The following is a 13,588-nucleotide window of genomic DNA, read 5'->3' as shown; positions in this document are numbered from 1 at the left end:
TTACAAGTAGTTCCTCTGTTTCTCTGAGTTCAACAAAAACTCAAAACAATTACAATTGTAATACAAGACAATTTGTAAATAATTTTTTTTCTATATTTTACATTTTTAAAACGTAGGGTTTATGCAAATGTATTTCATATATTTGAAATATATATCATATATAGAGCGCTCCGAAGTGCTCTAAGTGCGCCGGTGCCCACGTCGCATCACGGACGTCCCCATGCACGTCCACCACAGTTAAATGTGCTCTATGCCCAGAAGGCCACAACACCCACCCCTCATACAGCATGAGATGCCCACTAGTTAGAAATGCTATGAAAAAGCCTACTACAACGAAATGACTTCTCTCTCCATCATTTGCCGAAATATCTATGGGCACAATTCAGTCAAACTAGACTACGTTAAAGAACTATGCCGTCAATTTAATGTTGTGTGCTTACAAGAACATTTACTCACCTCCGAAAATTTTGGTCTTTTCGAACAGTTGAATCAAAAAACTGTGTTCATGCATGAAGCAAAAAGGTCCTCAGTCCGCGGTCGACCTAGTGGGGGCACTGCTATCATAACGGACAGTTCGCTTGAATGTCAAAAGCTGGAATCGTGTGAGTTCTTCCTCGCTGTAGATTTTCCTGGCCCCGGGGGTTTTGTTCTGATCACGGTTTATCTACCAACAAACCTAAACACCCTCTCTTCCGAAAAACGGTTCTCGGAAGCTTGTGGCCGCCTCTCGCGCTTACTTATTAGGCTGGGCAATCGAAGAGTGCTAGTCTGCGGTGACTTTCAGTGCGACTTAACGAACCCATCAAATAAGCTCTCCGAAATCTTCTTCTCAGTAATCCCAGCTGGGTATGATCTCTGTGAAAAGACTGACGCATATACGTACATCCATAATTCCGGTTCAACGACAAACATTGACCATGTGCTATGTAACTTCTCTCTAGGTGCTCCAGTCACCGTGGACTCTGAGCACACAGTAAGTGATCACCTTGGCTTGTGCTTTAAGGCTAACTTCTTCCCGTGTAGGCCGAATAAGCCCCAAATTTATGCTACCAAGACTGAGTGGAATAAAATAAACGCCGACCAGTATAAACAGACATGTGATGAGATTCTCGGAAAGATAAAAGTTCCCTTTCAGCTCTTGATGCATGGCTCGAGTGATTTGGTAGCACTAGACATTTATTGTACTGAGATTATACATGCAATGAAAACGGCTGAGCAGGCTTCTGTACCCACTCGCCGTTTTAAACCTGGAATCAGCAAGCCTGGCTGGAGTCGCTCTCCTAAAGTAAGGCAAGCCAAAGCTCGTGCTAAGTTTTGGCTGAGATTATGGCGCGATTGCGAGAGGCCTAGGTCAGGTGTAGTGTTTGAGCAGTTCCGCAACACGAAAAAAACTTATAATAAGTCTGTAAGTGATCTTAAAGCTGCCGAAGCCGAACTTGCTTCCCAAGAAGCAGCAAATAATCCTGTATCTATGTGGAAGTCTTTTAGACAGTCTAAACCAGTGACAAACCCTGCTAGTAACATACCTGAGGAGCAGTGGGTAAAACACTATAGTGAAGTTTTTGGGATCAAACATGCCCAACTAACAACCGAAAGTGATAGCGAGCTCTCACGAGCTTTTGCGTCCCTCTTGAGCCAACGGAACTATTTTACCGTCTCAATAGGCGAAGTGCTCCAGGTTATTAAGCAGCTGAGAAAGGGCAAGGCTCCCGGGCACGACGGAATTGTGACTGAACACCTCCGCTGTAGCTCACCTCTGCTCATTGAGCACTTGACGCTGCTATATCAAATGTGCCTTGATTCTGGTGCAGTCCCTAAGTCGTTTGCCCTAGGTATTGTGTCTAACGTCTTGAAGAAGGGAAAAAATCGTAACCTCTGCTCTAGCTATAGGCCTATAACAGTTTCTAGTACATTAAGCAAAGTGTTAGAGAGACTTCTGTTACCTGAGCTGTTACGCAAGTGTAAAATTGACAATCGACAATTCGGGTTCCGTCGCCACCTCGGTTGTGCATTTGCACATCGCCTCCTTACGCGTATAGTATCGAAAGCTCAGAATCAATCACGGACTCTTTTAATTTGTGCAGTAGATGTGTCCGCGGCGTTTGATTCGGTAATTCATTCAAAGTTAATTTTGAACCTGCTGCACCAAGGTGTGAACCCACATGTAGCGGCCGTCCTATGGCACTGGTATTCGAGTAGCCTTATCCGTGTTAAGTTGAGTAGTGAATTCCTGTCGAAACCGATTAAGCTTCACCGGGGACTGCGTCAAGGGTCGGTTTTAAGCCCTGTACTCTTCAATTCACTAACCTCGTCGGTAACAAAAAAGATTAACGGTGGTTTTAACACTGAATGTATGGATGTGAGCCTACTGTGCTACGCCGACGACATATTACTGGTGAGCACATCGCTTTGTAACCTTCAAGCTAATATCGATCTCCTAAGTCGAGGTTATACTAATATTGGTCTGGTTATTAACCCTGCTAAAACAGAATTTCTTGTATTTGAACCCCCGCGTGCGCCGTCTGAAGTTGCCCGTCGCGAGGCTACCCGTGTTACCGTTGCAGGGCAAGTAGTACTTCCAAGCCGCAAGTTGAAGTACCTAGGTATCACATATGGAAGCGACCTCAGAAGCTCGCGTGCTCTTTTTGTTGACCAGGTTCTGTCGGGTTTTCGGTCTGGGTATGCTAAACTTGCAGCTCTGAAGTTTAAATTTAATAAGCATATTCTTGCTAGGTTGTATCGTGCCGTCGCTCTTCCCTTTGCTCACTACATCTCACCCGTTTGGCATTGGCTATCGAATTCGGATATGTTGCGAATCCGTTCAGGCCTTTGCAAATATTTAAAGTTTCTGCTTGGTCTGCCACTTTACCTCCGTAACACTGGTCTGCTAGAAAAGTATCATATACCTGATCCTGTTGAGTTCATGCCGAATTTTGAAAAACAAGCTCTCGTGAAACACAGGGCACTATTATTTGATTTCCCAGCGACTTTTTTGCTTGATAGTTGAAGTGTGATTTGTTTGTATTTAGTGATTATTATGTTCGGTTGATTTGTTTTCGTCTTTAATTTCTCTTTTCTTTTGTTTTGCTCCGCTTCTTCATGCTTCTTTTTTATAAGCGGGTTTGTAATAAATTATTATTATTATTATTATATCTTGACTGTGAAAAATCCAGATTTCATAGATTTTAAATGGAAATTAGAATAAGCATTGCCTTGAGTCCATTCGACTTTGGGTCATACCCTATAACATTGTAATTATGTGCAATATAATCTTCCTCGTAATATTTTCCATCTTTGCAATTAGCCTTATTTTAATCTTAGTGATTAATTTTTTTCTGAGCGTACTGTATTAATACTAACTGCATGTGTATATTTAAAGACATGGTTTATTCCGAGTAAATACTGATGGATTGTCCACTCTCAAATACCTACTTTATATCTTGTGTGGCACTTGTTCTACCGCATAAGGCACATTTCCATCATGGCGCATCTTTTCTGCCGTGTAAGACGCACTTCGTACCGTGTATGTCACACTTTCTCCCCGTTTGGCCCACACGAGTTTTGAGGTAGGCCACCCCTAGTAAACTGAAAAAGGCAGTCTGAAATCCATAAATTCTTCTGTAAATTGTTTAGCTACTTGAGCGCTGAAATTGCAGTAATTCAGCGTTAACAAGTGTAATTAACTTTAAAGTAATAAATATAAAACTGGTAAGTGAAATTAGCATATCCGTATCCTTTTCATAATGGGGATAAGAAAGCTCTTAATAAGAAAATATATATGGTAACTCAAATCGTATCAGTATTAGTGTTACGTCCTGCAAAAAGCCTTGAATAATTGTTAGTATAAACTATTCCTAAATAGAAAATGGTGATTATTTAATCGGTTGTAGATGATTTGAATATATATGCGGTTTTCGACAATGCGGTTTTCAACAATATATAGCGGTTTTCAACAATGCAACAATTCTTGGTGTTTCTTTATTTGAGAAAAGAAAATATAACAAATTCGGAAAAATTGCTTTTAACCGTATCCCAGTTCAGCATCCATTCAGCTCTTTCCTAACCCTTGTCAACGCCCACTTTGAATGAGTTGAAAGGTTTTAATTCAACATCTGGCTTAGAAAGAATGCTCTACAGCAAAAAAAGCTTCGCTCTTCCCTCTTCTGGCATTAGGGAAGATTCAGCTCTTGGCCGTAGAATATTGTGTAAGACGTATATACTCAGTTTGACTGATCAAATAGTGCAACTGACAAAATATTTCAAAAACAATAATGCTTCATTCAGTTAGGACGAACCAATACCTCAAAATCAGCATAGGTGGCTAAGTCCCCTAAAAGTTGCAAGCCGGTGCCTAGTAGGGCTTACTGCAATTATAGTACCCATTAGTCTCTATATATCTGATCATAGCCAACCACAGCGGGATAACATATATATATATATATATATATATATATATATATATATATATATATATATATATATATATATATATATATATATAAAGTACTATAACCGACCTCTGTCGGTTTTGTTCCCCACGTGGAGACAAACCGACCTCTGGGAAAACGATGGATTCTAGATACTCAGCCTTACCTTGCTGATTTGCAAGCACATGATTTCAGTCTTTTTTATGCTCTGATTATTGTGTTCTTTGTTGTCTTCTTATCTTGTTATTTCACTATTACTAGGAAAAAGTCATTGCAGCACTAAGCCATCTAGGGCTAAAAAAGCCACGTCCCTCCTCCTTCAAATATCTAAAGTCTCCCTCTGAACACCCTCCGAAAAAATTCGAGTTTTGCTTTAATCCTTCCTTACAACCTCCTCCCTCCCCATTAGGAGACGACCTGCATTTCGCTTGGTCCTAGAGGGTGGGCAAAAATGGGTAGTCTTTGGCAATCTGACACCTTTCATCAGCAGAACATGTCCTAGCCGCCTCAACTTTTATCTCATCAGGTGCATCAAGCCATGGCTAACTGTAGAAAAAGCCAAGACAGATAGTCCGGGTGACTGAGAGGCAGACCTGGCATAAGCTCTTTTTAGGAATGTATAACAATGATGACATTTCATTTATTGATAGATAGGTCTTAGGAAGAGGGATAGAGCTAAATTTTTCGTACAGCTTGCTATTCCAAGGTATTGATTAGACATGCGTTTGTGGAATAAAGCTTTTGGGTAATCTGTATCATTCATAAAGTTATAGACAAGGACTGCTACAATTACGTAGTTACAAATTACTCGAAATTACCAAAATCTATACAATAAATGTTTCGTAAAATAAAGAATATATTCGATAATAACCTCAAATTATGTTTTGCTATTTTTCTGTCTGTGACGACGCTGATTGCTGTTGTCGTTTGTTTCTTCCCGTGTTTTTACCATTCAGGATTTTTACGCTCCTCGTCACACTTGTAAGTTCCTTACTGTGATTGATTTTAAAATGTTTCAAAAAAAAGTTTTTCAAAAAGTAAATGTTGTGCATTACATTAAGCAAGTTAATTCAAGTTTTGTTTGACAATTTGCTGTTATACCTTTTTGCAATTTTTCAGGTCGTGGCAATGCTGGCTGCCGTCGTTGTGTGCTTCTTCTTGTGTCTATTACCATTCAGAATTTTTACTCTGTGGATTATTTTCGTAAAAGAGGCTGATATTCAAAGCCTTGGCTTTCATACCTATTACAACATTCTCAACTTTTGTCGCGTAATGCAGTATATTAATTCGGCCATCAATCCTGTTTTATATAATCTTATGTCATCAAAATTTCGAGATGCCTTTTCGCGAGCTTTGGGCATAACTTTTGGCAACAAAAAAATTTTCAGATTTACTAGTCACCCAAATACCTTTAATACTGGTTCTACAGGATCATCATCATTGTCAAAAAGTAAAATAGTAGACCCAGCGCTTGGGGTCACACAACTTGTGCCGCAACCATTTATTACAAGATATGGTAGACAAGGTCGTTATGTGTGTGCCAATAAATATTTCCAACGACAAAGCAGCACGGGCAGTGTTTTAAATAGTGAAACGAGCATAAAAAGCTCGAAAACTGATGAACTTCGAATTTTGAATGATGCACAGTGTTTGAAAGATTACGATCGTGTATAAAACCCACTCTTGCCCTCTGTTATTAAAGGTAATACGAGTCACCAGTACAAGTTATATACATTCTTTTACTAGGATTATTTAAATTTAACTCGCTGTTTTTTAAGATTGGTATTTCTATTTTTTTTCCAATTTACCCTTATAAAGCTTGCATGTATTATAACATAGCACCTTTTGAATAAACACAGTTAAGGAATAAGAGGGGGTTTCCGACGAGAATGGTCTGTAAGTAAACGTAAAGATAAATGAAATAAACCGAACTTGTAAGATTTTTTCTTAAATCTGATTCCAATATTTGGTCTACTTAACCAGTTCGTATTTGCTGAACAGAAATTCTACAAAGATCCTTCTAAGAAAGCCTCTTTGTGTAATTAAAAGAAAAAATCAACATAAAAAAAATATATACATATTCACGCACAAGAAACACAACATAAAAACATAACTTTTCAAGCACCAAGCCTTTTCCTGGGAAAACTCTGATATCTTCTCTAAACTTTTGAGCGAATAAGCATATTATTTAATTTGTTTACATGCCCCTCAAAATGTCAAAGAGAGTGAAAATAAAATCAGATTTTTAAATCGGTTAAGTAGAAAGTTACACAAGTAAAATCTTGGGAAGAATCAGGGATTTAATTTTTAATGAAAAGACCTCCATTTACAGTTATTCAGTTTATGGTAGTAACGGGCGCAAAGTTGAAAAAAAAGGAAAGAACTTTAACTAATTCATTTTTCTTATCTATTTTGTACCTTCAACATGGCAATGCTACCAATAATGTTGTGGCACCCTAATAAATTCATGATTTTGAAACAACTAAAAGAAAACATTAGAAAATCACTTTTTTGGGTATATCAACATATCTAAGACAGGTTCAAAGGTCAAAACATGTTTTATTCTGATGTTCCTGGAGCTTAAAATTTTCATAAATGGGTATTGTGAATCCTTTTTAATATCCGACACTTCAGAAAGATTGGGTTTAATTGTATCGATATAACTCTGTTTAAGAATACAATTATTAAGATATTCTGCCAATGTATGCAGTGACAAAAAGATATATAAATGGGTATAATTTTCATAAATGGGTATGGGTATTGGGTTTAATTGTATCGATATAACTCTGTTTAAGAATACAATTATAAAGATATTCCGCCGATGTATGCAGTGACAAAAAGATAGATTAGTTTCCTACAATCCCTTGTCTTTTGCTTTTTGCAAGCCAGTTATATTAGTAACAAACAACCCTTTCTTTTCTAAATCTGATTGATTTTAATCCCCCCCCCCTGTATGAAATTTTAAGCTAGTAAAAATAAATAAAAGTAAGATTTTATCTAATTGATTCTCCCGTGTGAAAGTTTGAGATAGTGAAAAGAATAAAACGTTTTGAGTTTCAAGATATTTTTTTTTAAGGGTAGTCACCACGTTTCTCTGATGTAAACTTAGCTGATCCCCCCCCCCCCTCCGTGCTCTATTTAGAAAAATAACTATTTTGGTATTTGCAAAAAACATCAATTTGGATTGTAACTATAAACAAATCATAAAACAACAAAGTTGTCCTCCTCATAGATTTTAAAAATACCCCCCTCCTATTATATCTTCATGGATTGAAGTTCCTGCAAACAGGAAGATGATCCTTGCTTAATTATTAAATTATGATTTGGCTGATATCATTAGTGTTCTATATATCCTTTTCTATGATTAGAAAATCCCAAGCTAGAACGCCCCTAAATATGTTTGTAAAGCCTTATATGTGGTAGGTAATTCAATTAACACTAATAATAACTAATATATAATATAAAATAATAAATAACACTAATAATACAATAATTAGCTGATAAATCAATAAGAGATTGGGTACTTTAACATTAGTTTGAGACTCACGAAAGATGCTATAAGTTTTAAACCATTTGATTAACTGAAGTGCGCGGATCTAAGCCCGGCGCAAACTTACTAGGCATATAAAATCTCTAAGCATAGTAATGTAGAGGTGGTCTTGATTTCACTGATCTAATTAACCTTGAACAGAAGTTATAGTAGTTATCAAACCTGTCGATTCTACTGGCTTTTATTAATTAATTAGTCGATTAATTAATTAGTCGAAAAATTAGTCGATTCTATTGGCTTTTACCAAGTCACCAATGTAGTAAATCCAAGGATTACTCAGCTTAAGCTGGAGTTTATTGTTCTTTGGTTTTTATAGCATGTAATTCAAGGATATCAATCTAAGAACGTATCCTGGATTTTTCGGAGGGGGGGCTATGCAAAAAAACTTTTAAAAAACGTATGAAGTTTGTTTATGCACATTTTTATTAAATTTTTACGCGGTGGAAAAAACATTTCATGGAAGGAGGAGGTTCAAACCGCGTAGTCTCCCCTGGATGGGGCCTTGTATTACTTTTATACAAGTATGTATTAATTTGTATTAATTATACATTAATTTAATATAATTTTAGTTCCATGGCAGCAGCGCTATGATAATTTTGAGGGTGTTCTGTGATATTTTCTTGGAAAGTTAGTCCTACATCCTCATGCTCATAAAAAGCCATTTCGATTAATTGGCACCATCAGTTTTCTTGTATCCCATTTCGCTCCTAAAAAATTTAGGCGTATAAGTGCTTTTCTAAATACGTAATGTCCGCCTTTCTCGCTAATAGATATAGATAGGGATAGGAGCTCCTGAAATCAAAATTAGTTTTATAATTTCTTTTATGCCAAGATTCTTCTTTTTACAAATAATTACTTATTAACAACAGTTAAGAAAAAGCACATTTTTCAGTTTTGTCTTCCCTGTTAAATTTTTGTTTTGTTTGTGTTTATAAATTATATAAATATAAGTACTATAAATTATATAGTATATAAATTAGTATAAAATCTATACAAGTATATAAATTATAAGTACTACAGCCGAGCGCAGTGAAATTGAAGAAGCTAATCCAGGGATATCATGATCCATGTGAAGTTAGGTTTAAAATACTAAGGAACCGTTGTATGCCCTTTAAACCCATCATAGGTCTATTCATGCCCGAAAAGCCCGATTTTCTAAGATTTTATCTTTTAATTGTTTCAAAATTAGGATTTTTTTTTAAGGTAGACTACCACCATATTTTCGTCAGTGATGCTACGTTGAACTGTGAAAATAATCAGCAAAACTAATCAGTTGAATTTGAAAACGCTATTCTTCCGTAAGATCCAAGCATAAACAATTCTGAAGACGACTGAAACCTAAAATTAAAACTATACCATCTTATGTTGTTTAGTGCAATATGTTTTTTGCTTATTTTTCGATGATTGTTGAGCGTTTTTCAGTTTCAAATTCCTGCCTACTACTACCGAGTACTGTATAACTGGATGTCAAGTATTCTTAAGATATTCTTAATATTCAACTTAACCGGTTCAAAAAATTCAGTTCTAAAAATCAGTCAAAAAAATTAGAAACTTATTTTCACTGTCTTTGGACCTTTAAGTAGCCGTAATCTAATAGAATAAAAAATGATTCGAATGATAAGCAGAATCATGTTTGGTGGTCTTAAAGCCAAGAGGTGCGAGTAATCACACCTAACTATCCTAAAGCCAATTATGGGCGGGTAATTTTCAAAAACAATAATAAATTTTACTAATGCCACTTTCAATAATTGATTCGTTTTTCAGCATCTTTATGTGATGTTATTTCCTCGGGGCTAAACCTTAAGTTTAAATTAACACTTATCAGCAATCCATGGTTAAATTAAATAAAAAACGAGTTTGTTTTTAACTGAAAGTAAGGAGCGAAATTAAAACGTAAAGCGAAGAGAAATTATTCCGTATATGAAAGGGGCTGTCCCCTCCTCAACGCCCCACTCTTTACGCTAAAGTTTTACTCTTCCTTACAACTCTGCTTTTTAACACAATAAAAACTTTAGCGTAAAGAGTGGAGCATTGAGAAGGGAACATCCTCTTTCATATACGGAATAATTTCTATTCGTTTTAAGTTTTAATATCGCTCCTTACTTTCAGTTAAAAAAAACTAATTTTTTTTTGTATTTAATTTCTGAAAGTTTTTGAATTAATGCAGGTTTTGATTTAGGCTCATGAACAATTAAACGAAACATGAATAATCGTACATGAATAATGAAAACGAAATTTGCATATTAGTTTTACTTTTTTTAGGCTAAATGGCTTTCTCAAAATTTTAATCGGAAAATTTTGAGAAAAAAACGGTGGGGGAGGGGGCCTAGTTGCCTTCCAATTTTTGGTTACTTAAAAAGCCACTAAAACTTAATTTAATTCACGAACATTTTCATTAGTAATAAATATACGTAACTTACGAATTAACTAACGTAACGAGTTTCTATATTCGGATATTTTTATTACGTATATGAGGGGGTTCACCCCTTCTTCAGTGCTTCATTCTTTACGCTAAAGTTCGATTTTTTTCTAATCCCTTAAGACTGACCCCTGAATCACAAAGGCCTCTTAATTATAATAAACATCTATTTTGAAAGTGCTAAAAAAAACTTTAGCGTAATGAGCGAGGTATTGACGAGGGGGCAATTCCCACATATACGTAATAATTTCTGTTCGTTGTAAGTTTATAGTTGCTCCTTACTTTCAGTTGAAAAAACATGTTTTTTCTTTAATTTAATTTCTCATTGTCTTTTTTTAATAATGCTGGAAATATCCAGCACTCCCTTCATAGAAATTCTCTTCCCCCATGATAAATTACTCCATGGAAATATACTCCCACGTAAACCCTCCCCCAGACCCCCCCCCACCAGGAAAAATCTCCCCTGAAAACGTCTGTGTATTTCCTGATAACCATTGCTATATGTAAATAATGGACTAAGTTCATAATTTGCAGCTCCTCCCCCCAGGGACTGTGGGGGATTAAGTCGTCCTCAAAGACATAGTTATTAGATTTTTCGACTATATTGAACAAAATGGCTATCTCAAAATGTTGATACGGTGACTTTGGGAAAAAAATGAACGTGGAAGGGGGCCTAGTTGCCCTCTAATTTTCTTGGTCACTTAAAAAGAGGACTAGAAATTTTAATTTCTGTTAGGATGAGCCCTATCGTGACATTTCAGGACCACTGGATCGATACGATCACCCCTAGTAAAAAGAAACAAAAAAACAACAACAGCAAGAAACAAATGAACACGCCTCCGTGATCTCTCTTCTGGCAAGAAAAATACAAACTCCATATTTTTGCAGATAGGAGCTTGAAACCTTTACATTAGGTTCTCTAATACGCGGAATCTGATTGTGTGATTTTCCCTAAGATTCCAAGACGTTTAGAAGGTGTTTTTTCCTTTTTTCGAACACAAGGCACATATTCTCAGGCTTGTAACCTTTGATGGGTAAGAATAAACTTGATAGATCTTATATATTTAAAATCAGCATAAAAATCCAAATCTTTTGACGCATCATTTGGTGTCGAAATTTTCTTTTTTTTTAGAGTTTCAATTACTACTTTGCCGGGTCGCTCCTTATTTACAGTTTCTTACAACGAACTGTTTGATTCAGAAAGCCACAAAGTATAGTTAAGATAAATTCCAAAAATTGGAAAGTAACGACTAATGCCCGAGTAGCATCGCTGTCACACTTAAGATTAAAACTAAGCACGACTACAGAAGCTATTGTGCATTCCGTTCGTAATATATTGAGTAGAAGGCTGTATACTTTCAAACGTAAAATATAAGAATGACTAATCAGAGTAATGGTTTAAGGCATATTTTTGAGATTAGAAAAGCTTGTAACAGAATTATTTTTAATTTATAAGGTGAATCGGGAGAAAGATGTAAGATATAGTATAAGTAGGTAATAGTTGTGAACCAATTATTGTTGATAACAAATTTTTCGAACTAATTCTTTGCTATTTCAATCCTCAGCTTATATAGTAAAAATCTTGGATAGCATTCTAGTTGATTGACTTCTTGCAATCTCAGAAAGGGGTTAGGATAGGAAAAATAAAACTTTTAGGGATGGGTCTACAGGCTAAAGTATATCCTGGGAAGGTATTTTGAAGTACCTACCTCCAGTCCTTCCCCCCTTTAGAGGGTCCTGACCTTTGATGACCTTTAAAAATATGTGTATTATAAAAGTGAAACCTTGCAAAATAGATCTTCTGCTTGAATGAAGTACAATAAACTTTTTTCAGCTTCACAACTTTGCTCAATCCCAATTTATAAGGTTTTAAAGATATGCAAAAACATTTCCTAAATTCTGAAGAAAAAAAAACATTGATATGGCTCAGAATTCTACTCAAATAACAGGAATTGCATTTTGAGAACTAAAGGCAGAGAAAAAGCAACTAGTAACTGAAAATTAAGGTAAAATGTTGTTTTGTCAGAATTTCAGTAGGTATAGACCTGTCATGTAGGCGAATTTCAGGGCCCTCTAGAGGGAGAAGGAGTACTTCAAATGCCTTCCTGGGATATACTTTAGCCTGTCGACCCATCCCTGAAAGTTTCATTTTTCTAACCTAACCCTTTTCCAAGATAGCCAAAAGTCTATAAACTAGAATTTTACCAAAATCTTGATTTGACTGTTGTAATTTTATTCATAAATCTTGGAAAATTCGGCAGTTGCCCATAGATGTTGTTACGACAAACGTCAGAAGCGTCGAGATTATATTTTAAAATAGTAATAAGTAAATAAGTAATATAGTAATATAGTAATATAAGTAATATAGTAATATAGTAATAAGTAATAAGTAAATAAATAGTAATCAGAAATCACTTATAAAAATCAAAACTCTGTTTTGATTTTTATAAAATCTGTTATGATTTTTATAAAAAGGCAATGTTTACGATATTAGGACGCATGTTTTGGACTAGAAGTTAAGGAGCCTAATTTAACAATGTCCATCATGGCACAAAAAGTAGCTTGGTAGAAGGTTAAAATATTTTACTGCAGTAGGGGGGGGGGGTGTAAACATAAATAAGCTTCCACCGTGCACTCTATCTTGAGATAAGGGAGAATTTTTGTTAAAGGGATGAAAAGACATCCAGAAACTACCTCTTTCCCGCACAAAAATATTATGTAAGACCATATAAACAATAGTTGACTAAGATATATTTCTTTTATTGCTTTAACTTATCTTCAATACAGAGGGAGTTACGTATTCTATTACTCGCCTACCGTAAATGATGAAAAGTCAATACGCGAGTAATGCAATATCTGATCCGAGCGAGACTACTACCTCTACGATGATTTTGGGAGAAAGGCGAAAGCATGATCTGTTTGGGGCACACATTCCTCTTCAGGAGACATTGGGTATTGACTCCAAACACGAGATGACAACCCCAATAAATTGCTATGTCTTTGGAATTCGCATGTAAGGCCAAATTAATTTTGACATTAGTTTTCTTAGAGAATGTTTTAATAAAAAGTATTATTAGTATTATTATGTAAGAATTATTGAAAAGAAAAGAATGTAGTAATCAAAAGTGATAATTATTAAGATCGAAAGATTGACAAAGGACAAGCGAAAGATTGTTTAGCGCAATAGTTTTA

General features: G+C 35.7%; 1 protein-coding gene across 1 annotated transcript in view; it reads left to right on the top strand.

Moving 5' to 3' along the window:
- Nucleotides 1-9,797, top strand: part of LOC136025801 (growth hormone secretagogue receptor type 1-like) — a 39,595-nt gene extending 29,798 nt beyond the window's left edge. The window contains exon 4 of the mRNA XM_065701792.1: nt 5,547-9,797. Within this exon, the coding sequence (XP_065557864.1) occupies nt 5,547-6,101 (555 nt within the window). The 3' untranslated portion in view covers nt 6,102-9,797. The remainder of the gene's footprint in view (nt 1-5,546) is intronic.
- The last annotated feature ends 3,791 nt before the right edge of the window (nt 9,798-13,588 follow it).

This window comes from Artemia franciscana, chromosome 4 (assembly GCF_032884065.1).
Source record: "Artemia franciscana chromosome 4, ASM3288406v1, whole genome shotgun sequence".
Taxonomy (NCBI): domain Eukaryota; kingdom Metazoa; phylum Arthropoda; class Branchiopoda; order Anostraca; family Artemiidae; genus Artemia; species Artemia franciscana.
The sequence above is the reverse complement of the archived record's forward strand: the minus strand, read 5'-3'. Positions and strand labels throughout refer to the sequence as shown.